This window comes from Pteropus vampyrus, unplaced genomic scaffold (genome assembly GCF_000151845.1).
Source record: "Pteropus vampyrus isolate Shadow unplaced genomic scaffold, Pvam_2.0 Scaffold470, whole genome shotgun sequence".
NCBI classification, from domain to species: domain Eukaryota; kingdom Metazoa; phylum Chordata; class Mammalia; order Chiroptera; family Pteropodidae; genus Pteropus; species Pteropus vampyrus.
The window spans coordinates 325,584-352,957 of record NW_011889251.1 but is presented as its reverse complement, the minus strand read 5'-3'; the positions used below and the strand labels follow the sequence as shown (position 1 = coordinate 352,957).

At 33.7% G+C, this 27,374-nt stretch overlaps 1 protein-coding gene across 6 annotated transcripts; it reads right to left on the bottom strand.

Annotated features, from left to right (window-relative positions):
• Window positions 1-130: 130 nt before the first annotated feature.
• MATR3 (matrin 3) lies at window positions 131-27,059 on the bottom strand. 6 transcript variants are annotated; one of them, XM_011382251.2, is made up of 15 exons: window positions 26,873-27,028; window positions 16,420-17,510; window positions 11,572-11,633; window positions 10,638-10,679; window positions 10,193-10,305; window positions 9,900-9,952; window positions 9,299-9,424; window positions 8,500-8,625; window positions 8,163-8,330; window positions 7,371-7,502; window positions 6,908-6,951; window positions 6,354-6,723; window positions 4,726-5,092; window positions 4,107-4,228; window positions 131-1,676 (listed from the first exon to the last, which is right to left on the bottom strand). In XM_011382251.2, the coding sequence occupies exons 2-15, from the start codon at window positions 17,329-17,331 to the stop codon at window positions 1,626-1,628; spliced, it is 2,688 nt and encodes an 895-aa protein (XP_011380553.1). In that variant the 5' UTR covers window positions 17,332-17,510; window positions 26,873-27,028; the 3' UTR covers window positions 131-1,625. The 6 variants fall into 6 exon arrangements, with proteins under 6 accessions (XP_011380553.1, XP_011380554.1, XP_011380557.1 ...); XM_011382252.2 differs by having other exon boundaries at window positions 135-1,676; window positions 26,906-27,059; XM_011382255.2 differs by having other exon boundaries at window positions 135-1,676; window positions 4,726-4,948; window positions 26,873-27,032.
• Between the last annotated feature and the right edge of the window lie 315 nt (window positions 27,060-27,374).

Here is a 27,374-nt window from a genome sequence, read left to right as displayed (position 1 = left end):
TTTGTGTAGTTGTTGTTAGTTAAAAGTTGGAATTAAACAAAAGTGGGTAATTAGTATAGGCCAAAATTAAACTGAAGAAACTGGCAAAATTTTTTTGTTCATGTTACATTAAAAAATATCATGACCTGCAGAGGTATACCATAAAATTTTATTGAAATATTTGAAATATCCTTTAATACACTTGGAACTAAGAGTTTCAAAAAGAATTCCTGTAAGTTCTTATTAAATTAAAAAAAATTTGAGAACTGATACTCCCTTATACTAAGACCCCCAACATTTTGAAAGGCTGCTAGAATTCTTACTATTCCACCATGTTACTTTCAATTTTACTGTTAACTACTTCGACATGTCTAAACATTAGCATTTGCTATTTGTCTTTAGCATTTATAACTCCTGAGGTTTAAAAAAACCAATAGTCCCACTTTTGTTATGTAACAGGAACAAGAAATCCACCAGCACCAAAAACTTTAAAATTCATATCTTTAGTAGCAATCTTCAGAACACTCTAGATTGAAAATGTAAAAATTTGTTAAAGCATGCAAAAGTGTAACAGTGAATAAAAACCACAACTGACAATATATTGGTTAACATTCCAAACATGTATAACCAATGAACATGGCCTAGGTTTTTTTTTTATTGGTATTCACTTCAGAAACTTGAATCCACAGATATAAGCAGTATATAACCAGAAAGTTACAAGTAAACACAGATTATACATGCAAATTTCTGTTCACAAAGATCACATGTGCAGGTATATGAATTAGAAGCGTGCGTCTAGCTTATGGCCAAACTTTTTAAAATGCAGAAATGTAAAATTACATCTTGAAAATATGAAGAGATGGTCTACGCACTTCAAAAATCAAACGTTGCTTATACCAGATGTATGACAGCTATAGGATTCAAGTGACAAGCAATAAGGTTTCAAGAAATTAATACTGGTCAAAGAGAATGGGAGTATTTTTACATTTCACTGAAAATACATTGACTACTAGAATACGAAATCTAGCAGGAACTTAGGGGAAAAAATTACAAAATCTAAAGCCAATTACTTAATATTTCTTATTACCTAAGCAACAGCATAACATTAAAAGAAAACTGCACCTGCATTTTAATTGCTAATCACACATTAATGAAGTTCTCCGAAAATGAAATGTAACCAAAAAAGCTTCAAACTCCAAATGAGAAGTCTACAAGGCTCAGATTAAAATGTGGAATGTTTCAGATGAAAGTAATAAAAATACAATTGGTTTTGTTCTTTATTGAATGGAATCAAAAGTTGTGACATTTCTTTGAAGCTTAGAACTACTAAATTTCATTTCTTTGAATAGTTCTATGTATCTTTTTCTTAGTGGTGCAAGTTGTCTTAAGTAGTTTACGAAGTCAGTCTCTACAAGTACTTCTGTCTGTTACCATTTCGATAAAACAAAAACAATTTTTCATTAACTTAACCGTATATGCATTTTTGCTATAACACTTAACACATGAACAGACATCTATTATTTTTCCACTAAAACAAAAGAGTACAATAGTTTTCTTCTAACTATCAGTATTGTATTTTAAAAAAGTTAACATTAAAAACAAAGAACCATTATTTTCTTTTGAAATCATTAAGATTCTTGTACATCTTAAGCTTCCTTCTTCTGCCTGCGTTCTTCTGCCAATTTATTCAGAAATTTCTGAAAAAAAAAAAAAATTACAGGAATTGTTACTTAAGAAAAACATAAATGGATATTAACTCTAAAATAAAATATTTTATTCATGTTTGACGACTGGAGTGCAATTTAACTATATAACCTTACCACTATTTTAAAGATTCAGTTATTCCTATTAAGGTACAAAACTAAACCGGTTCAGGACACAATAACGCATTGGAAGAAAATGGTCAAATGTGAAAAATGGTTATTTGAATGTGCAATTAACCCTAACTTATATAGATAAGAAAATAAGACCAGTCACAGAGAGGAACTGCCACTACTCTTTAAGAATGTATGATTAAAATGACATGCAATTATTGGATGCTTTTTCTACTAAAAGAGGGCAAAATTTTCTTCAAGAGCTTATAGTAAATATTTGAGGTTTGTGGGCCATTTAGTCTTTATTTACACTCCTCAATTCTGTTATAGCAATAAAAGTAGCCATAGGCAATACTTAACCCATTTCCTGTATAGGGGAAAAAAGTACAGCTCACTGCCAGCATTAATTTAATTTTACATAAACACGTTCTTTGAGGCTGAAGCAAACCTGACTGGTTTTCCATGAGAAAGTAAAATATAAAAACTGTTCTTGGAGTTATTTCTAAACAGAACTTGTCTCTAATTCTAATGTGACAGAAGCATACACAGAAATCAGATTCATCAAATGAATCTTCAGCTAACTGTCCGAGAACAATGTTAACATCATGTATAGGAATGCTACGTTTTCTAAGATTTGACATTTTTGTGATCAAGAATTATTATATTTTGTAAATGGTAATACCACTACTAATAACAGAATGCTATAAACAGACTGTCATTTGTTTCCAAAGACTATTAATATACTCAAGTGGTGCGAAAACAATAGATATTTCATGGCAAACTTGGGGGATAAGGTTAGGACTGTAACTTGCGAGTTATCTTGGGGTAAATGCTGCAATGTCTTGGGGTAAATGCTGCAACCGCAAGCGCTGCTGGTGAGTATTCTCAGTGCAAACAGGAAATGGGTTAAATAAATAATCATGGCTGTGCTCCAAGAAAACTTTATTTACAGACGGCAGCAGCTGGGCCACAAGTGTAGCTTGCTGACCTTTGTATTAGACCTGTAACTTCTACAGTTCCTGGACACCAGAGATCTGTTAGGACCTTAATGAAAGCACCAAAAAATAAATAAATAAATAAATAAATAAATAAATAAATAAATAAATAAAAATAAAATAAAAAAAATAAAATTTAAATGTAATCTAAACATGAAAAGTTTCGTCGCTCTTGGTTGAAGTTTATCAACTGTATAGTTATTACAAATTAATGAGAATTAAAAGCCATCATATCCTTAAAAAGAAAAAAAACCTCCCAGTTAGAAAAACATTGCGTTACTATTAGGCAAGATATTGTACTACATTAATAATAAAGTTGACTAAGTTCCTTTAAAACAAGAATAGAGCCACTCCCAATGGAACAAATATCTAGAAAATTAAAATAGCTAGAAAATCTTAGCTAATACTCTCTATGAAGTATATCAAGCACCCAGAGACCACTTTTATATTTATCTAAGTAATAGACATAGTTTCTGCCTGGCACCAAACAGCTTGATATCAAATCAAATCAGATCTATTAAATTGTTTCTACCTCTGAGAATAACTACCATTCCTTTTCCATATCCATGATGGTTAAGATAGGTATAAGCAGCAAACACTTATATTTAAAACAAATGATTCAGCTAAGTATTGGATTTCCTAAATTCAATGCTATCTTTATCTAGTCAATGCAAAGAACATGTTTGAATATTTTGTATTATAAAGCAGTGTGGAAAACCAAGTTATCTACAATTATGAGGTTTTTAACTCAAATCTTTCAAGTTTTCCCCCATTATTTATTTCAATGCTTAGTCCTTAAAGAAGCCACTAACTAAAATACGGAATTTTAAAATATCCAAAAAGGAATTTGTTATTGTTATGCTTTATTCATTTATCCCAATATTTTTATTTGCTGTTGGTCATAAGACTTACTAAAGTGTCATTCCTAATAAATAATAATTTAAAGTCAATGCAAAAATGATGAGACATGGCACTTTACAAAGTTGGAAAAGCTCTATATTATGCCGCTTGGTCTTCAGGCCTCCAGTATTTTCCAAATTAGAGAAATTACAGTCTAATACTCATTTGAGAACACTTTCATTTTATCACAGAATTTATAACATGGTTGGAAATTACCAAATTATCATTTAACTAGAGTGTACTTTAGAAAGAGGCTGAACAGATGTTTCTAGAATTGATTTAACTGCATTAGGCTCACCAAAAGAAAACTGTTATCTCTCAGTCCACAGACAGTATTACACACATTTTACTCTCTATAAACTTACATGATTTGTTAGTTTTCACAAAAGAACTCTTCCTCTTTAGGATTTAGCCTTACCTTTAATTTCTGATAATGAGGAAGGCTGCTGCAATGAGTATTCTTTGCAACTTCTTCATTTGTATAAAAGAGTGAACACAGCTTACAGTAAAACCCTGTTTTAGGTATCACATAGTCTATACCTAGAACACAAACATACATTCTTACAAATTAAGTAAACTGAGTATTTTAATTAGTGTTCTCAAATCTTTTTTTCCTGTCAGTATAATCTGAATGAGATAACATTTATGAGAAGTCCAGTATAGCCTAAGGTAAAACAAAATCAAACAAAAAAACAGCATTAGTTAACAGAATTGTGTTTAATTGTTGTGTAAGGTTCCACCTATTTTATAGTCTTAAAAAGGCAGAAATATAACAGATAAACAAAATAAAAGGCAATGTGAAATTCTCAGAAACCTTTATGAGGGAAAAAGAGAACATATTGTGTAATGATAAAAGATAATACAAAATCAGGAGACTTGGGTAAGAAAAGAGAATGCATCACTCAAGATTTACAAATTGTTTTGTACAGAAATAAATTTAAAACACTATCAGAACTCATGTTAAGACCAATTTAAAAATCTTATTTAATAAGAGTTTGGGGAGGGTGCGAGGGGAAGAACAAAGCCTTAAAGCTCACCAACAGGAACATTGGGCTGATACGGTCCAATTCTATACTCATCTGGGATTGTATAGTCCTCCTTGTTTTCGTCACTTTGGCCATCTGCATTTTCACTTGTATCTTTGTTGGGATCATCAGCATTCTCAGCAGATTCAGCGCCTGGTTCTGTATTTTCCTCATTTTTAATTCCATTTTCCAACGCTGCTTCATTTTCTTGATCAAGTTCCTCGATCTTGTCCACCTTAATTTCAACCAAACCATCATCATTTCTGTCACCAGATTTAAATGCCATGCCCGATTTACGAAGTTTCTGAAGTTCCGAATCTTCCTCATCACCAACCTCATCTAGAGTGACAAAACCTTCCATACTCCCTGGGAAACGACGCTGTTAAGAAAGACAAATTTACTCTGCAACAATTATCCTGCAGCATCCCTTCCATTTGCTTTACTTGAAGGGAAAGGGATAGCGTCTTTGTCTTTATTCATTTTCTCGAAATACTTTTTCCTCCCCCCCGCCAAATTTACTGACTTTTTTAAAACAAGCTTGTTTTAAAACTAAAGGCTTGCCTCACACAAAGAACAGAAAATAAATGATATGAGGATACTCATATTCAAATGTCTACACTTTCTTAGAATTTTATGCTTCTAGGGAATGTATCAAAGAACTGACTTAAAATAATTGAGTGATGTCCTTTGGAAAACAGTATCTTATAATACAACTGTTGTTTAGAGAACACTTAGTCTAGAACAGTATAGCAGTTAAAAAAAAAAAATCAAGTACTGGAGCACCACTACCTAGGTTTAAATTTTGGCTCTGCCACTTATAAGCACCATGACCATGGACAATTGAATTTCCAATGCCTCAATTTCCTCATTTCATGAAATGGGAATAACAAAGGTATCTACCGCACATCGTTATCATGAGGATTAAGTTAATTATCACACAGAGCTCAGAAAAATTTCGTTTTCTCATAGTTGAATGTTTCTTAAAAGAAACAAATAGAATAAAAATTTCATTTCAAAAGCCGTTTTAATGCTCTAATCCTTAATGTAATCATTAAGAGCTGGTATACCATGGCTCTTTTACTTTTCTTTATACTATGAATGTATTTTTATATTCATATTCACCTGACATGCTCTTATTTATAACATATGTTCTAGAAAAAATGTTTTTAAAAGCTATTAAAATATATGATCACGCTTAATATTTCTCAAATAAAAAAAATTCTTCAAGTTCAATAATACTGGAATGATTGGCAAAATATTTTAAGTATCTTCGGTCAGTTAACTTATTGCAAACTCATACCCCATCTTTTTACAAACAAGCTCAACTATACAGCTTCCTACAAGTACTTAAGTACTTATATACTACCACTACAATATAGAATTATGTAATAGTTGTAAGTATTTCTCCTTCATTACTAAAAAGTTCTTTGGGAGTTGATTTTTGCCAACTATAATAAGAGTCCTATTTAATGTTTATTGCAGAGTTTAGATTTAAATGTTTATATTATGGTTCATATCTGATTTTTTCTAATATAAATGACTAATTCTCTCTGATCTGACCCTGCTATGGTAATTAATTTGAAAACTTTTATTTGATCTAGTTTTCTATTAAAACAGGCCAATATACAATCTTTCTTTACCTTTTTAAGCTTTTTCTTCGCAGCTGCTGAAGCACTTGCATCTTTTTTCACAGCTTTGTCTGAAGGTTCCTTTTTCCCATCAGAAGTCACATCGCCTAAATTAGCAAGATCTGTTTCATCTCCCACTGAACTGCCACTTTCTAGCAGTGCTGCTGCTTCTTCTTCATCTACGAGTAATTCATCTTCGGATTCAAGAAGCATGCTAGGTTCTTGTTCTGTCTGGTCATCCTTTGTATCTTTTTCACCATCTTCACCTGACTTCTCTTCTTGTTCTTTACCTTCATTTGTACTTTCAGTCTTCTGAGAACCATCAGTTTTGGATTTCTTATCACTAGGAGATTCTTTGCCATCTGGAGAATAAGATCTTTTTCTGAAATCAAAAAGATATACCTCATTAACTCTCTTGAGTTGGAAAACAAGTTTAATATACCAGTGTGTTTTCTCTCTTTCTCTTTCTCTCTCTCTCTTTCTCTCTCTCTCTCTCTCTCTCTCTCTCTCTCTCTCTCTCTCACACACACACACACACACACACACACACACACACACAACATTACCGGGATTTATCTTTTTTCAGTAAGTCAATGCCTCTGTTGGGAATCTAAAAGACAAAATTTTGCATTAGTTAAATAAATGTATTAAAATATTTACAGAATATGTAACTGCCCAATTAATAATTGATAATCATCTTTTATATAATCAACTAATGAGCTTATTAATCCCTATAACCATACCTAAGATTTTAAGCTGCCTATAGGCAGCAGTTCATCACAATATTTTGATGGAAGAGTGGATAATTAATATTTTGGTAGAACACTGTTCAAATAAAATCTAAAATATAGTAGATAAAAGCAATAAAGATGCTTTTACAGAACACCAGATAAAAAACTTCTTCTGAGGAAAACCAGAAAAAGAAAAAAGGTTGCTGTCTTTCAGTAACTAAACCTTTCAATAAGAATGTGGTGACTTGAATTATGTGGAAATAAGCTTTACAATGACTGCAAATGAAGTACTACATACCCTTAGTACCAATTTTTTATATTTTTCAGACAGGTCAACTTTCACACATCTCCCCTGGAACCAAAGGGCCTTTTTCAAACAGTGGTCAACCATTGCCATTGCATCTTCTCTGGTCTCCATCTCTATAAATGCCTTAGGGGGAAAAAAAAAAAGTTAGAAAGGACATTATTTTTCTGAGAACTGTATAGAATTCTTGTGCTTATTATTTTTTCTAAAAAGTTATTAAGAGTTAAAAATTCATTGAATAAAATAAGGAGTACCTGTCAGATTTACAAAGTAGTACCAATTAAACTACCTATATGTAAGGCTTTCTGCCAAAAAAAAAAAAAAAAAAAAAAAACCTTAGAAGATATTACTCAAAATACCCTAAAAACAAAAAATTAATAATTTAAAAAAATCTGGAACAGACAAAATCTCAGAATGCTGTTAAAGCAAATTGCATTAAAAAAAAAAAATCACGTATAATGTGGAAAGCAATACAATAATCCCAGTTGAAGCAAGAATAAATAACAACTATATACATACACATAGGAAGATCTTGGAAGCAAACCCTGGAAACAAAACTGTCACTATCCTGAGCAAGAGACGACACTTTTATTTCCCACTTTAAACTTTTCAGTATTTATTCAATGCTTTACTTGGATCATCTATGACAACATAAAATTATTGCTTGGCTAAGAAATTTATCTATGAGAAGATAAAAAAACACATTCCTGCTTTCTTTACTAAAAATTATGCACAAAAAAGTCTTAAAGCACTTAATCCTTTTTACAACCTCTACATGTATATTACCTGACTTTTCATCCTCATCAGTATATAATTCTTTATTTTCCCATAAGGCTCAGCAAGCTTAAGGACAGCACTGTCAGAATATCCAGAATGAGGTAAATTGCTGAGATGTATCACTCGTCCAAGCTCTTGCTTTTGATCAAACTTCTGATCTGGCTTCCCTTCAGGTTTCTTTAATAACACGGGAAAAAAAGGCGCAAGTCAAATGTTGGTAGGTATGCTATAATTATTAGTTAATAGTATTATCCTAGTTATTAGCAGCAATTTTAAATATCTAAAGTTAATAAATATTAAAATGATGTATTAAATGACAATACAAATTTGGAAAAATAAATATTACCTTTATTCTTTTATACTTCTGGGATAAATGAACTCTCACTGGCTTGCCAAATACTAATGCCGGTGTGGTTGTATAGTAATCCACTGCAGCCTGAGCATCTTCTGTGGTTGCCATTTCAATAAATGCCTGAAATCGCACACAAAAAAACTATTTCAAACAAACAAACATTGCTCAGTCTTTCCAGACATATTTAATCATTAAATAAAAAGCACTTCGAAAACTCAACATTGCCAACTTGCTGTTTTATTAAAGGTCATCATAGATTTTTTATTATCTTCACACTACTAAAGCTATCATTTATGCCCACTAGATTAGAAATGATTTGGTACCATTTTGGTAAAAGTCTGAAATGGTTTTCCAAGGATCTTTTACAGCCTTTCTCGTAATATAGTGATAATGACAATTTACTACTTAAGAACCAATTTATAGTTACTAATTATTCGTTAGCACCAGAATTTAGTTATTATAGCAAGTCCTTAAATAACATCTTTTCATTATAAAGTTTATGAAATGCCGAATCAACTTTAATTTACAATTAGCACGTGGCAAAAATGGTTTCATCATACATTGTTTTATTTAAAAAATCTATTGACAACATAAGTGAGGACTCATATATTATCACACTTCAACTACTGGCTTTTCTCCTATACTTCATTCCATATGGATGACTTAAGATTACATTGAGTGGTTTTTCTATACAAAGCCATGTAATCCCTCTAGGAAATAAAAGGAATTACATCACTAAAGAAAATAAATCCCTTTAGTGATGAATAAATACTATACTTATTTCAACTCATACCTCATTGATTTTATTTAAAATCAGATGATTGGAAATTACTCCAAATGGTTCCACCAGCTGTAATAATTGATATCTTAAGTTTTTCCCTCGCTGAAAATCCATGATGTGAACAACTCGGCTAGTTTCCTATACATTAGGAAAAAATTCATGTCAGTAAGGCTCTTTAAAAGCAATATGAAACAGGTTATACATTAAAACTTTTATAGTCTAATAGTAACCAGAGAACATTTTAAGTATTTAAAATAACAACTCATAACAAACATTCTAGAGAATTTAAAAACTACACAGGAAATATAATGTCGGTAGGGTAAATCTCGAGTTTCAAAAAAACAGTCTGCACTGAATTTAAAATTGAATACTGTGTACATTACTGGATAGCAAAGTTCTTAAGACTCTGAATCAAGGTGAGAGATATATTGACTATGGGCAAATGAAAATTAAAGTTTTAACGCTTATCAAAGTCACAGGAAATACTGATGGCTTTCAAACTATAGTGGTCTTCCTATAGAAAAGACTGATGCAGATTCGATCAGTAAAGATTTAAGTCAAACCGCATTCCCCCAAAACAGCAGAGAGTAAAAACAAGAGCCGCATTACTGACCACTCTGCCTTTCTGCATGTGTCTTGGTCCTTGCAGGTTCCCATTTCCAGCACCTTTATGCGGGGAAAACATACTTTTTCAGTACTGTAATAACTATATTTGCTATAATAGGTATTTCAACTGAAGAATGAACACCTTTCAAACACTAATAAAAGGATATTATAAATATCATGAGTACCATGTTGTCTCATGCAAAATGTATATAGTACCATGTTATTTTCAAATAATATTTTAATGAGCCTTCTTTTGCCCATAATCACTGCGTTTTATATTTACATAAATTTTATAATCACCTAGATTTCCTCTTGGTCCAACTGCTGGTCCCCCAAGATGAAACGAGGGAGGTGGAGGTCCCAGAATTCCTGGTGCTGGGTTTGTAGACTGCTGCAACATGAACGGATCACCCCTAGTAATGTGAGAACATAAAACATGAGCATCATAAAGATATCCATCAGAAATAATTAAGATTCATTGTTAAAGCACCCCTTATATGACTATGATTTTAATCTTTGGGGGCATTTATGTGTGAAGCAATTAGGAAAACATCTATGATAATAGCATTAAAGCAAAAATTACTGCATAAGCCCCCCCCAATTCTTTCAACCCAATGACTTTTTACCGAACCCTCAGATTCAATAAAAATGAATTCAGAAACTACTTTATGAAATGTTGAAAGTTTAACCTGAATTCCTTACATTGATCTCCTTTACAAACAGCAGCTTAAAATTTTTAACTTACATTGTGTGTCCTGTATCATTGTCAGGATTCCATTCTGGGTAGCTTTAAAAAGACCAGAAAATTAACTTTAAAATAAAACTGTCCTTTTCACAAATTAGCTTTGTTTGGCCCTTAAAATAGAGATTATTAGTAAAATTATTTAAGAGTCTAAGTGTTAGAAATATTAGTTTAAAACATGTCATCTGAATTTTTCCAAAGAAAAATTTCAGAACTCCAAATCAATCCAAACAAATGAAAAACAACTTGTTCTGCACAGTTTGAAAATGTAGGTAATGTTGAAAATAATTTTTTTTTCTGTATTTGTTAAGTCATAGGAAAAGTGCTGCACAAGGGATTGGAAATATGGGCTATACAGGGAAACAAGGACAATAGGTTTTCTTTCTCCAATATTAAGTACCAAGAGGATAGCTGAGTTGTAGACTAGAAAGCAAAGGCAGCACCAATAGAGCAATTGCCATTCCAGTGAAAAATGGGGATTATGTGTTCAATTTCATTCTGGCAGCTTAAACTCAGAACCAAAAGTATCTCAAAAGCAAAAAATTACATCCCGAAGGATATTGCTTGACAGCTAATTTGTAACTTCTAACGACTTTCCCCCTTTTCTGTATACTCAATATTTTTGGAGCATGTATTGAAAATGTTCTTATAAATCTATTCTATGTATCAAAAGCTATCTTTAAGTCTATTAAAAATTCTTGTAATTTGTATAAAAAGCCAATGTTTATTTACCCTAAAAATATCAAATAACAAAGTACCACTATCATTGAATCTAATATTCCATGTAAGATTCCAGATCTAAACATTTTATTTGTAATTAGTATGAACTATGCAGCAATAACAGTGGATATTACGAGTAAATGATGAACTCCCCAAAACCAATCAATGGCTGTTTGATTCACGATAAGGATGCTTTAGAGGTATTTCAAACTCCTACATTTCAAGAAGAAGCTGGCATCGACGACTGTGACTTGCTCCATTGATATGTTGACTCCACTCCTGCAGCAAAGTAAATTAGTAGAATTAACAAAAACAAAATGAAAATATTTTAATTTGAACCATTCAAACTCTAGGATGTTAATCTATATATGCAATATCATAGGGTGTACAAACACCTGCCATTCACTGATACTGAATTAATTTTAAAACCATTTCTCTAAATCCTTGTAGCTTGATCCTGCCCTCAAATACTCCATGCACATTCTTGGAAAAACTGGACAAAACTTGGTTAACATACTAATAGACCTGACAGGGAAAAGATATAGAGTTAATAAAGATCAAGAATAGTAACTGACTTTGAGATCAGCTAGACATTAATTTCTGTTGTAGACCAAACTAAATTATTCATGTTATATTATTAGCATTGCTTTTTTGTAGTACTCTAAATATGACAAAATATCCATGCTTACCTACTTTTCTAGAAAAATATATGCTATAAATGTGAACAATTAGTTAAAAATAGACTCTTTAAGTAATCCAGCCTTTTGAGGTATGCTCCAAATATACTACAGACATAAAAAGCTAAGCTGATTCAACAGGAATGGCTTTTCTAGAAAATGTTCCCCATTTATCAAAAAATTAAGCTCCCATTATACTTCCCCAAAATAAGCCAATTTCAGGATGCCTGTTTCCAACTTTCAAGGGAGAAAAACATTTCATTTGGTCAATACTTGCTCCGTGATTATTTTAAATTTGAAGGAATTAACTTTTTTCTATTTTGTGCAAATAAAATTTCCTTTCTTTACTTGAAAATCCACATATAAATGATTGATGTTTTAGGTAATATAAGAAAGTTGTTAGGAAAAGTAGGCTCTGCCACACTGCCTGGGTTCCATTCTCAAAGTGCCACTTACTAGACGTGAATCTCTGGTAGAAAATATTTAAATTCACTGTGAGTCAATATTATCCTAGGGTTTTGTGAAAAGTAAATGAATAAAGGTAGACTGCTTATCATAACATTGCCCGGCACATAGTAAGTGCTCAAAAAAAAAAAAAAAAAAAAGTGATTATTACACTGCTTATAAAGTTATCTTGTTTTACAATTCCCGCTTTACAAGTATTATTCTTTTACAAATTCCCACAAAATGAGGCAACTTTTGTGACATCCACACTACCTAACAATTATATTTGGAATATGAAACATGGTCAGGCAATGTTGTTAAAAGGGTCTCACTTCAAGCTGAACTAAAACAAGCAAATTACAAGAGATACCTTTTTAAAATGTTTTAGATTTATATTTTATAAATGGGACCCTAATTTTTAAAAACTGCTTTATAGTACAAGTTTACATACATTCCTATGCCATAATAGAATTAATTAAAACCCCATAAGAGAATTAAGATGGAACACATCCAAACAGAATGGCACTTCTCAGAACTTGAAGAGCGCTCTCTTAAAGCTAGATTGTCTTTTGAAAATAATGGCTAATAGCTAAGGAACTCAAAGAGATCTCTCCAGCTGGCTCTACAATCAGATATCTGGGATATAAAAAGGTTTTACTTGCAAAGCAACAGACCATTGACTTGTTGAAGGCCACTTTTAAAATGGCTGTAAGCAAGAGGCGCCATAGGTAAAGTTCACAAAATCCAGAAGACGGATTAAACAATTAACTCAGAATTTTCTGAACTAAAAATATTCTCAGATTTTATTTATAAAATATCCTTGAGAAGCAGTGTGTTGGGAGAGAACACTATATAGTAAGTTACCTTATTAGGAATGCTTCTAATTTACAGGCGATGAAAAGGGTATCTACTTGAACGGAAATTATTTATATCCAATTCCTATGCCCTTTAAAAGTTCAAACTTATGGTAAAACTGTAGCTGATCTTTCAAAGTACTAGAAGGAAGGCTAAGATCAAAGAATCATTTACAAACCTCCCAAGCTCACCCATTACTAATTTGTACTACCACGCCTAACCTTTTACTGTTTGGTGTAAGGTGAGAATTAAGAGTCAAAGGTTTTTTTTAAAAAACTATATCCTTGGAGTCTACACTGAGGTAACTCTAACATCAGAATAAAGAAAAAGAATTCAGCTTTTGAATTTAGAAATTCTGTAGGAAAACTACATTCACCTTGACGTCTTTGAAATACCTAAGTTATATTAAGAAAGGATAATTTGGAGAAATAATTCTAGAATGGCAGAATAAAGAATAACATAAGGGCCTCTAGAATAATACTAAAAGGAAAAATATGAACTCAAGTGACAAGACAACAAAAGGGCAGTTTTCTCTAGTGAAAGGAATTTGAAGTTGTATAGAAAAGCAACCTGACATTCAAAAGTGACCTAGAAAGAAAAGCAACACCACTGAAAGTCACTTAAAATGTCAAAAATAATGATGACAAATTAGATGTTTTTCACTTAAAAGTTCCTTAAGAAGTTTTGATCATGTAGGTTATTTAATGTTACCACTAAGTGAAAAGAACAGATTTTCCAAGTTATGCAGCAATACCAGAGAGCAGGATGAAATGTTTTAAAAAATTTTCATTACCTACTTGCACCACAGAAATTTTCTCTGAAGTCACTGTATCTACATCAACTACAAAATGAGTAAGGACCACTACTAAACATGAATATCTCTTCCCCCCTCCCCCAATAATGCAGGTACCTGGAAAACATCAGCTATGTTAAAGAAATGAAGCCAGGTACTTAAACTTAAAATTGGTCCAATTTACAAATAGAAATTTTGTAAATTAAACAAAGGGCCTCTAAAATAGTTCTTAAATGTTCCCAACATTCTGACAGAACACCAACACTAGCTAGGTACCTCACTCTTGAATCCAGTTTCATTGAATATTTTTAAATTGTTTTAATTTAGATCCATTTACTATCATTATTTATTAATATTGTTCAGAATCTCGAAGGTAACAAAATTTGGAGAAAAAATAATCATACATAAAATAAAAACTTTTCTGATTAAAGTCCTCTCAGTTTCCTTTTATGTTCCTTTACTCAATGATTTTTCTATGTGCAAACAACAAGGTTAAATTACTGCTCAAAGTCAGGATAAAGAGACTTCCAAAAGGTTTTGATTCATAATGACTGCAGTAATAAAGATTTTAAGTTCCTTACAATCACTTTCACTTGAGACACTGTAACTAGCGATTTTCCTTGGAATTCAGAGACCTTTTCTGAGAACACTGATCAATATTGCCATTACTGCAAATAGGCAAGAAGTAACAGAAAAAATGGAGCCACTAAAGTTTAATGGACCTTTTCAGTACTGAACAAAAACTAACTTCCATGATATACTTGGTATATCCAACAAATATGAAAAAAGACAACCCCAAAAATACCAAACAAAATTTTCTAATTTCTACGAGTTTGGGGTTCTATGTCTTAAATGGAAATTAATTTATGAATTTAAATTTAGCATTTGCTGTTTATTTTGGTATGGATTAAAGATTAAAATATTCCTTGTTTGTATACTTAAATTATGTTTACATTAATTCAAAAGGTTTTTGTATTATAGAAATACATATTTAGCTAAGAATTACTTTTTAAAGACATTTTTCAAAATACTCTTAATTCAAATAACAAGCCTTTTCTCTTAATCATGAGATCCAAACAGATTAAAAAACAAAATCTAACAATCTGATTTAGTTTATTTAAAAATTAACTCACTAAAAAATGCATTTAAAAGGGATAAATATGAAAAGAAAATGACCTTTCCAGGTGTTACTGCAAATAAAAAACCCTGTAACATTAACCATCAAGTCAATTTCATGGCAGCAACAGGTTCCAGTTAAACAGAATTAACTACACAGCACATCAGGAAAAATGGATGGTCATAGATTATAGATCCAAACTAGCAGAGTGCTATAATGTTGACTTTAAGTCAACTGCACTGTTTTTTTTTGGGGGTGGGGGTGGGGGGCGGAATCAGAGAATGAGTAAAATTGAAACACTAAAAGAGAAAGGACAACATATTTAAAAGAACTTTTTGATAAAGTTCCCATTTTGCCAGATGTGATAATTAAAGCAAAGGAGAATTCACTACATCTTTGTTTTGTTTTGTTGCTCAAATGACTATACCAGAAGTCTAAGCCTAAGTCAGAAAAAGAATATGCTTATGAGGAAACACAGAGCAGGATACTGCAGTAGTTGATTTTTCCAAGTCTCTAAAGGGATAGATGTAATATGGGACAATAAAAAGTGAGTTCTGAAGTATGTTTAAGAAAGTTGTGGAAAAGGAGAAAAAAAATGATGAAAAATTTCAGTCACAGTATGAGAGTTTGTGTTAAAGGGAAATCAAAAAAGGAAGAATGAACTAATCTAAAATATGAAACATACTGAAACAAACACCAGGGCTCTACATTAACTCTTTCCCTGTAGCCACAGATAAGGAAAAAAAAAGAGAATTGTTCAAGAATCCATCTTTACTACATACAAATCAGCAATCAAGACAGATGGAGATCTGAAATCTAGCATCCTGAATAGCACATTGACTGAAAAAATAAAAATAAAAAAAATGCTTAATTCAACAAAGCAGACAAAAAACTGCTTAAATATGATTAAGAAGAACATATTGATGCCAAAAACCAACAAGAAATCCCAGTGGATGACAGCTTTGTGGCCAGAAGCAATCTAGGCAGATTGTATTAATGTAAAGCCCTGGTTTAAAATGCTCAAAAAACAATTACCTTCCAAATAAAGTGTTCTCAAAGCATAAAAATTCTTGATCAACTCAGTGTCATCAGACTACAGAATCAGAGTAAAAGATAGGTAAATACAGAATAGACACTACAATGTAAAAGAAATTAGAAGCATCTGTTGCATTAACTCACCTTATTAGAATGAACTGGCAAATCACATATAGAGCACAGATGGGGATAACCCTTCGGTAAGAGTCCATGGAAGTCTTCAATATTGCTACTTGGAGGAGCGCCCCTCTTTTTCTCAAAGAGAGATCTCTCTTGTAAGGGGCCAGGACCACGTCCCATTCTCTCATACTCACTGTCAAATTTATGATAGTTATGCGAGGTCTCACCAAAAAAAGAATCATCCCTACACCTTTCTCCATCTCTTAATCTGTCATCTTCATAATCCATTCTGTCATAATAACCAGATTCTTGAGAACGACTTCCATGGTCATAATCAAGCACTGGGTTGAGACTAGGACCACGATCATCAAAACTATCTCTTCTAAAGTGCCTTTTTTCTTCCCAATCATCCCTAGGTACTCTGTATGGTGGCTCCCGTGTAGCAGATCTGCCATCTCTACCATAACTCAATGTAGGGCCTTCTTCAGTTCTCCTCCTTTTAAGCTGTAGAAGGATTTGGGGCAAATTCTCAGGAGTAATCTTGTCCTCTGGATAACGACTCAGTTCATCTAAGTCTCTAGCAGACAGACCAAAGCTGGCCAAAATGTTACTGGCCTGGTCTGCATCTCCACGGTGTTGAGAAGACAAAGGGAGTGGACCTCTACTTCCAATGTTAAATATAGACTGCAAATTATGGGAAGAAGTACTAGCAGAAGACAGTGCACTATGAGCTCCTTGTTGATTCAATGAAGAACTCATTCCAAGATTCATTAAACTAGCAAGGCGTGCAGTACCCTGGTTCATCCTTCCAAGAGATGCTGGCATACTTAAAGACTGGGTAGCAGCAGCAAGAAGGCCTATTCCTGCTGCAGACAGGTCACGCCCATGACCCTGCGAGTCCCTACCGAGAGATGACTGCTGGAATGACTTGGACATTGTAGAACTATCTCTTGGCTAATTTATAGATTACCAAAAAAATTTTCTTAAAAGATGGCCAAAAAGAAAGCTCAAACTACAAAACTAGGTCAACTTTGCTTCAAAAAAATGGTAACGCCAAGAAAAAGGATCAATAAGGACTGTAGAATCTTCTTCAAGCTGAGAACCAGCAGACAACTCTGTAGAAAAATAAGCAATTTTAGTCATAAATCCCTTTAAGTAGATGCCGTTTTTTTAAAGAAAAAAAACTTATGCATCATGTTGATTAAAAAAAAAAAAACATTTAAGATCTCAAACTTACAAGGAATTTATTATATATCTTAAACAGATTCCAGATGTATGCAGAGCCTGCATATAGATATTTAAAAAGTGGTCTTTCATGCTAAAGTTTTAACTGTTAAAGGGAATTTCATACTAAATTTAAAAACATTTCAATTGAAGGGTTGGATGTCTGAGTACATCAAAATTTCAGTAAAAATATAGATGGGTCTTTTCTTTCAGAAGAATAAAAATACACCCTATAGTATGATGCTTAAGTTCCAGAAGACTAAAAACAAAACAAAACAAAAAATCAATGTCAGCAAGTCAAAGATGAATCAGTTGTATTCTGCTTTAGAAAATGAGACCTATTATAACTATCAGAAAGAACCAAGTAAAATAACAAATGAAGTTTAGGTGTCAAGTACCTACTGTAAGATCTAAGACCAAACACAATAGCTGAGATCTTTATGTAGCAAAATCATAAGGTGAAGACAGATGTGAAGAAAAACAAGTGACTTCTGACAGTTTAAGGATTTCTGCACAAATTTAAGCCATATAACTAACTGCTTTCTTACTGTCCACCTTCTATCAGGCAGTGCTTATTCCATTTCTAGTATTATAAAGTAAGGAGAACTAAATATGGTCAGTATAGAAATAAGAGACCTCCCAAGAAAAAACCCAGGTACAGGAAGTGTAGGTGATTTAAAGAAGTGAAACTCCCCAAGTTAGCATCCACCAACACTCATCTAATTTCAGGGCTTCAGAACCTCTAAAACTCAAGTAAGGTAAAAATGAAAATGAGATCTTGTATAGATTTGTGTAAACTTTTCACAAGAATAGCCACAATCACTTGGAAAATTTTGGTTTTGAATACAATTACCCAAGATGTGTTTCTAGATGAAATTATTTTTTCTTTCAAGTTGTTTTACCTCAGAAATGGTTATGTAAGAATTTCCAAAGCATTTACATATGATTCTCACAAAATATTAAATGATGTACATAACAAATGTCCTTGATGAAAACACCTTTTTATAATCACGACGACATAGGGAAGTCTTAAATTGTTTGTTACAGAATTCTATTTGGAGGCTTTGCTAAGTCTTATACGTTTGATCACCCATACATACACCTAGGCATTGATGATAGTTCAACACATTAAACTTTATTACAGTAAAAACCAGGCAATATTCAATAGTTACAAGTCTATTATGGGACCAAGCCCACCAAGGACAGGATAAAGCAAGGGAACATTGGACGAATATAGTGGCAGAGGAAGTATTAAAAAAAAAACCACAGGCAGGACTAGATTTTACAAAAAGATGTGACAAAGTTAAAAAGACACAGAAATGCCATCAGAGGTGACTGGAATTATAGATGTTTTTGCACACCAAGAAAGATGAATTTGAGAAAAGACACCAAAGAAACTAGTTCTGGATCACATCCACTATATAAACTACTTAGACTTTAAGATTAATAAAATAAAGACGAGAGTCAGGTGGACTTTGGATGAGTTTCTTTGATATCTTATAAATGTTATACAGAATGGCAGCTGAAATACTGTGTATAAACACTGGCAGGACCCTCTAAATTTTCATGTATACTTTATATTTTAAAAGACAAAAACTTTGAGGGTTTTTCAAAATCAGTATTTCAAACTACCAAAGTTATTATTAATTGCAGTTTTGCTCTTCATGTAATAGCCAAAGCTCAGTATTATTGAAAAACCAGTTTTTTGAAAGAACTACTCTTTTCCTTCAGGGAAATTATACAACAGTATTATGTATAAAATCTTTATTGATCATATTTTAAGGAAATGATTATCACATTGCAGAGATCTCAATTATTTTCTTTGTATGGTACAATGAAAACGGTGTATCTGCAAAAAGAAAGGTTAAGAGAAGTAAAGGTAAGATGATAACCTTAAGACAAAACAAAAAATGAACTTCAGAAAAAGGGCAAGACAATGTTTATATCTCATGACGACTTGTAATTTAATTAAAAATAACCTTAATATTCTTGACCCAGTTTCAACTTAAATGCAGCCAGATCGACACAAGAATTTGAGAGTAATATTACTGAATAGGAACTTAAGTCAGACCTTTGAAATACAAACAAAATTCTTACAAAAAATTTTAAATTAAAATGAATTGAAAAATCTGACGTGACACCACCATTTAAAGAGCATTTATGAATACAATTCCTTTAGTATCTTTGGTAATTGGTAAACATAAGACAAATAAGCCATTTGTTAAAAGGCTCATTTAAGTGAGACTTACTGCCTATTAAAGTTAAGCACAATACTGAAACGTTTACTAAATTATTAGATTTTTAAAAGATTAATAGCTTATTTTGTTTTACTTCCATAATTATAAAGTTGCTTTTTCGCAATACATTATACTAGAGGTTTAATAAAATTTGAAAATAGTTCCTTTGACATTAACCTAAAATGTAACATCAAAATCTAATTTACCCACTTAAAACCTTTATGAAGCAAATTCTAAATGCCCATCAACACAGAACCTTTCACTTTCAAAAAAGTACCTCCATCTCTCCCAATCAGAAAAATAAAAGAACGACTAACATTATCCATAACTGGGCTTCACAAATGCATTTATAACTTGATAAGCAAATTCTTAACAGGCATTTTTACAGACAATTCTACTAAACAATTTACCTAGAATTAAAGCTGGTTTATGATCTAATTGCAAATGCTACTAAATGTAAAACCTTACAAACAGCTAGAAAACTGTAGTTTATAAAATTCTCTTCTGAATTAAAAACAAACAGGGCAAGAAATTTTCAGATTTTCCAAATGTTCTATCAAGGTCAAACTTGTGACTTGTTAGCTTCCCAAATATGTGTAAGGTAGCAACCAACGATACCAACACAGTAAAAATGTCCTAATTATACATCAATAGATGGCACGTATAGCTCACTACTAATTTCAAAGTGTCGTCATTTGGAAAGGCAGTTCCTTAATTTTTGTCATTGTCACACAAAAGCATTGACTTCTGTGATCAGATCTTTTAAACTAAGCACCAACTCATTTCTAATTAAAGTATGAAGTTAGGTTAATAAGTCCCTATTTAAAAACTTCTCATTTATTAATTTGATAATGGTTTTCCAAATAACTTATCAACATAGCTTTATATTTTTTTATATATTTATATATTATATACTTTAATATTTTTTAACTTGTATTTCATTTAAGGGTTTGATTTTTTAAAATGATTATATCTCAGGAACTACTCAATTTTTCATACAGAGCTTGAGCCATTTTGAAACCTTATACTTTAAAAAAGTGAAGGAATTAAGTACAAAGTGGTAGTTATCAAATAGTCATGGGAATGTAAAGCATAGGAAATACAGTCAATATGGTAATAACAATGTATAGTGCCAGGTGGGTACTAGACTAGCCAGGGGGATTACTTTGTAAATTATATAAATGTCTAACCACTATGCTGTACACCTGAAACTAATATAGTATTGAATGTCAACTGTAATTGAAAAAATCAAAAGGAGCGGGGGAGGTAAAGGGGAACAAGAGGCTGAAATTTCCACGCATAAAACAAGTCAGTCATGGGGATGTGATGTACAGCATAAGGAATATAGTCAATAATATTGTGATAGTGTTATACAGTGTCAGATGGTCGCTGGACTTATCGTGATCACTTCCTTAGGTATATAAAGGTTGAATAATTATGATGTATATCAAAAACTAATACAAGTGTATATTAACTATATTTTGATAAAAATCTTTTAAAAATAAAAAAATCCTTATACTTTAATGTGTATTCTTCAGTATCATGATCTCATCTCACTTTGGCATACCTATAAGGGGCTTAAAAGGCTTTTGAAAATAAACTACTGATTCTCGGAAGCTAAGCAAGGTCGGGCCTGGTTAGTACTTGGATGGGAGACTAGGAATATCAGGTGCTGTAAGCATTTAAAAAAATTTTTTTCCTGGCTACTTTCAATTAGACGTTAAACATTTTTCAAATTAAAGCAGCACAGGAATGATAAGCCCGTACTACAGGATAGCAACTTATTCCATTTACTCAACAATTTGGACTCTTGATTTTAATCTATGATACTAACTTTGCTCTTTTCTCTACTTTAAAGCAAAAGCAGTGGTTTTTATCAATGCCCCATTCTGCACCTTAAGATTTCCCCCTCAACTCATTTTATGTTCTACTCTTGGCTTCCACAAACTTATACAACTTTGATTTGGTATATACTGAAATTTTTGGAGCCCAAATGCCTTGACTTGTATCCTGTTTCTATTACACAGTAGCTGTAGGACCTTGGGCAAATTACTTAACATCTGTTTGTTTCCTCATATGTAAAATGGGAATAAAAGCGAAACCTATTTCATGAGGTTGTAAAGACTTAATAAAATGACACATATAAAACACTTAGACTGGTGTCCAGCACATGGTAAGAAACAGTAAACTACTTTTATGTAATCTGATCCTCACAATGAGAAAGCAAACTTTAGAGATAAAATGACTGATCCAGAGACTTATGCATATAAACCTTTCACTGTACTGTACACCCTTATTTCATACATCAACTTCAATGTCCCATCCGCTTCTATTCATAGCCAGAATTCATATTTAAATTGTTACCAAACCAGAAGTCAGCTTTAAAAGACTAGTAGTAACCTAGACAACTAAAATTGAAGAAAAGAAGTGGATCTTAGTGAAAGTGGACAAATTAAACCTCTTCTTTCTTCACTCTCTATTGCTGGTCTACCTTTAAGTTACCTTCTTATCCTCCAGAACAAAAAGTCTTTACCTCTCTATTTCCTCTGCCATAGTCTTACCAGAGATCTTAAGTTCTCCAGCCTTTTGGCTGGTTTCCTTGCATCCACGTTTGCAGATTCCAATATAGATGTCCTAAAACATCACCCATCTTACATTCTACTGCTCCAAAACATACTACTCACTAAATAAAGTCCACACTATGGTTTTCAATATCTTTCATATGTTAGTTGTATCCTACTTATCTAAACCCACTTTCCACTATACACCAACACCTTATGAGAGAGATCATTTTATAATAAGTTGAGACTGCTCAGCACTTGAGCAAATTAGCTGAAATGTCTCTTCTCCTCTCTTCATTTAATACTAACATTTCTCTTAAGGCCCAGCACACCCCCACTTCATATAATGTATACAAACCAGTGTGTGTACATTCAAGTTTAGAAATAAAACAAGACCTTAAATACTTTCTACCTACCAATTTCTAATGCATCTCTTCTGCAGTTCCTTATCTTCAAGTTTTACCTATTCATATCCTCAAAAACACATTAATTTTGCACATCTAATTTTTTTTACAAATTGACAATATGTACATATCATTATTTGCTTTAAAAAACTGATTTATACAGGAATTAAACCTACATTTTAACTGCAATATAGATACCATTATGGCACATACACTTATCTATTCTGCATATGATGAACATTTAGGCTGTTTTAAATCTCTTGCGTTATCAAGAATGCGGCTACGAATATTTCTTGGTGTCTCCTGATGCTTAAGTGTAAAACTCCCTCCTCCATGGTGCCTTTCCAGAATACCATCATCCACACAAGGGTCCACAGTTAAGCATTAAATTGTTCTGATGTCTCACACCTCACAGCAAGATCATTTTAAGCACAAATGTTTGTATTTCTTCTATATTGCTTTTCCGTTCTCAATTACTGCATGAGTCAGGTGCTCAACCACTTCACTTTCAAATTTCAAATATGGTATTGGTGGTTCTCCTGTAAGTTACTATACCAAATGAAGATGTTTAATAGCATAGTAATCCCCACAAATGGGGGAAAAAAACATACAAAACTTAAAAGATCAGAAAGTTCTGTATCTTCATTAGCAACCTATGATACGGCAAATCAAAGATCCTTTTAAGACCCTAATATCAATCACTTTGTAACTTGCTGCATTTACTGCTTGCCCCCTATGACGTCTACCATAGGCGTTTTTCCCCTTTGCTCTTATCCAGCACATCCAAAAGGGATTCTGCCATAAGATATGTACCAACAACCATAAGCTACAAGGACTCTAGATCGGCCAATGTCAAAGATATGTCATTTAAAAATTTTTCTAGAAAAGAGCAAGTATTTTATATAAATTAGCTTTTAAACTTTAGCCTCTTAAATTTTTAATTGAGCTAACAAATAAGCTCACTACATACCTAAGAATTATAAATTACAGCGTTTTATATCCCTGACAGTGAAGACATTGTAATAACCACATATATACATATATAAAAACAAAACTACACTGTCTACAAACCTTCCACCCCACATCCAGTGAACTTGGTATTGTCTATTCCAAAGTTAAGTCAGTTGAGTGCACTAAGAACTGTTGCAGCAAATGTGGGACAGTTTTAATGCAATTCTAACTAAAATAGGTATATTTAAACAAAGTACTTTTACCTAAAAGATGTGCTAAGAACATCAAATAAACCATTATCCAATTCTTTGGTTTTGCTTATTCTTGAAATAGTTAATGACTGCAGTTCATATGGTAACCTAGTTAGCATTAGTCTTGATAATGGCAAACTTAAGATTTTTACATAAGACTGTGTTCAGATCCCTATGTTTGTCTACATATAACAAGTGACAACTTTTTGTCACTTTCGGAAAAAACTGCACTTCAGACCTCAAGAAGGGCTCACTTCTACCTCAATTCCTCTAAAAAAACAACATGCATGAGATTCTGGTTTTTTAAGCGGCCCTAACATTTACAAAAAAGTCTCTCTCCATTACAAAAGTAAATATAATTTCTTGTGGAAATCTCAGAAAAACACGAGGAAAGAAATGCAAATAATCCATTAACTCCAACATCTATACTTTTTTTGGTATGTTTCTATTTTTATGCTTATTTACACGTTCCTTTAAACGAAATATTAAAATTGGCACCAGCAGTTTTTTACATTCTTTCCAATACTATATTCTATTGTCATTTTCCCATCATCACTCTCTTCTTAAAACACTGTTTTAAGAAGCTGTAGATTTCCATTTGATGGCCGCACCAAATTTGTGAACCACCAAATGTTGATTGAACCTTTTAGACTTTTAATATGCTTAATAACCCAGATTAACATACACGTAGACAAATTTTTTTGGCACAGAAATCTTTAACACACTATTCCCTTAAGATGAATTCTTGTAAGAGAGTTCTACCACTTTTAAGTCTATTTATTAAAATATGAAGAGTCTAAATGAAGTATCCAATCAAGACGTAAGCATTCTAGAACGCCACTGGTTAACCAGATAATCATCACCTCCTTGGGCTTTAATCTTCTCTTCTATAAAATAGAGATTTGAACTACATTTTATTTCTAAAATTATGTAAGACATTTTCTTTGTATTCCTCAGTTGTTAAAATTTGTTACCTACCATTAACTGACTTGTAATATTAGTTAACATTTCCCTAAAAGCGTTCAAAAAATTAGTACGTTTAAAGACTCCTTTAATATATACAACGTTCAGATCAAGAGTAGTTAAATCCTTCCCAATTAGTTTAAAATGCTATGTAAAAGCAGCACCGCTTACACGGCTGGGAAGGGAGATATGTAATGATAAACTGAAAACTTCCCCCGGGTAGAGTATACACTTGTTATAATCATATAATGTTAAATGGAAAGGAAGAAATGTAAATATAAAGCACTTCAACACAAACATCTTCTGGCTAAGGAGCGTTTTTCCAAATCTTACGTAACAAGCCAGAAAAATCTTAAATGTAGTATGTAAATTGTGTTTGATTTCAAGTTTGCAAAAACATACCACGGAGCGTTTTTGCAACAAAAACCTGTCCTTCCTCGCCTTCTAGATTACTAAAATTCTAATGCTGAAAAATTATTTTGACTGTGTAGATGACTGAATCACTGAGTTTTTAAAAAGAAATCTTATTTTGAAAATTTAAGCCTAAAATATTATTTTTGCCCGCAGAGAACTGTTAACTGAGAAGAAAACTGTGTCTTATTACTTAAAAATCTTAAACCAAGCTCTCTGTTCAATAAGCAAAACGCAACATCAATACAAAAATCTCATGACTACGACATGGGAAATCAACGATTCTCATTATTTCAGCGCGCTTCAAAGACTAGAAATTTCGGAAACGCCATAACCGTTCTAGAAATATCTAGCTGGAAAACTAACTGATCCAATAGGAATATTATACAGAATAGTGCGACAGAGCAGTATAAACATCTGCGAGATATTCCTCCACAGTAAGCAGAGAAAGTCCCTGTGTAACACAGAACATGGCACAGAGCTAGCAATAAAAAGAACAACGATGCGACTACATCACGGTACTCCAAACCCTTTGTTTGGAAACCGGAAGGTCCCACATCACACGATCCTCTCTGGAGGAACCTACTGACAATATTTTAATAAAGGGAAAAGGAATGTGAGGTGACTCTTTAAACAGAAACTAATCTCCTGCCTAGCAGCATACTGTAGAAGGCTTTATCCACGACGCAATACGAAAAACAAGCGTTAACGTTTCATTTTCGGCCATTTTTAAGCGACGGGGGGGTGGGGGTGGGGAGGAATTGTTTCTGAGGTCCGGCTAAAATCGCGCGCGCGTGTGGGCGGGGGACGGGGGAGTCTTAGAGGGCGCTATGAAGCGATGGGCGAGGAGCAGAGCGAAGGCCTTGACACCAAGAAATTCTGCTCAAGCGGCAAAGCTTTTGAGTCTGCGAAATCCTCCATTTTAGGGCACATTTTCAAGCGCAAAGGGGAAAAAAAAAAGCCAACAAGTATGTGGGACTGGCACTATCCAAGAACTTCGCTAACTTAACTATCCTCCCCAAACGGCAGGCCCCCTATGGACAGTCGGTCCCTCAGGCCTCCGGCGCTCCTCCCTTCCTTTCAGCGCGGCAGCTCGCGTGTAACGGGTTCATCGTCCCGCCCCCGCCCGCAGCAAGCCCAGGACGCGGGAAGCTCGGCTCATCGGCTGCCCTCAGAGCCCCCCGACTCTCTCGCCGCACCCCAGGCTCTTGGCTGACCGAGTGTCTCCCTCCGGGACCGCTCACCTCCAACGCCCGAGGAGGCTGGCTGCGCCGCCACTGCGCTCCTAACATGGCGGCCGCCGATCAGGCGGCTCACATACGCAGCGCGGAGGGAGGCAGAGCGGACGAGCGGGAGCGAGCAAGAGAGGCGCGCCGCCGGCTCCCTACAGCCCCTGTCGCCATCGCTGCCTCCTCCCGGCGGACGCAGAGAGCCCCCGACCACCCCACCCCGATTCTTACCCGCTTCACGCCTACCTTAAGGAAAGGGAAAGGGAAAAGGAGAGGTACCTCTCTCCTAGCGAACAGGACGCGAAGGATCCCACAATCCCCCGCAGCAACGGCGCTGGTAAGAGGTGGCAGCAGCGGCTGCAGACCAAGAACAAACCCACTCTCGCGAGAGAGCCTGCCCCCACCCACCTCGGTTCTTGTTTCTGCGCGCGCCAGGCCCCTCCCCCTACTCCGAGCGCGCACTTTGCTCGCGTCCTCGGCGGCGATCGTTGTTCTCTAACCCGGGAGCCCGCGTGTGGCGGGAAATGGAGAGAGCAAGAGCCTATGAGTTCGAGTCCCACTCCCCCAAAAGCTTTTTCCCCGACCCCTAAATTGCCTGGTGTAAAATTTAAATAGAGTATGCGTTGGAAGTGAGTCGCGGGAATCCCTGGCTTAAACCGGATTTCTATCCTCTCAGACTATTCTCTGATTATTTGCCGAGGCGTGGTAGGAAGCGCCAGGAAGTGGGAACCGATACGATTTCGGTTAT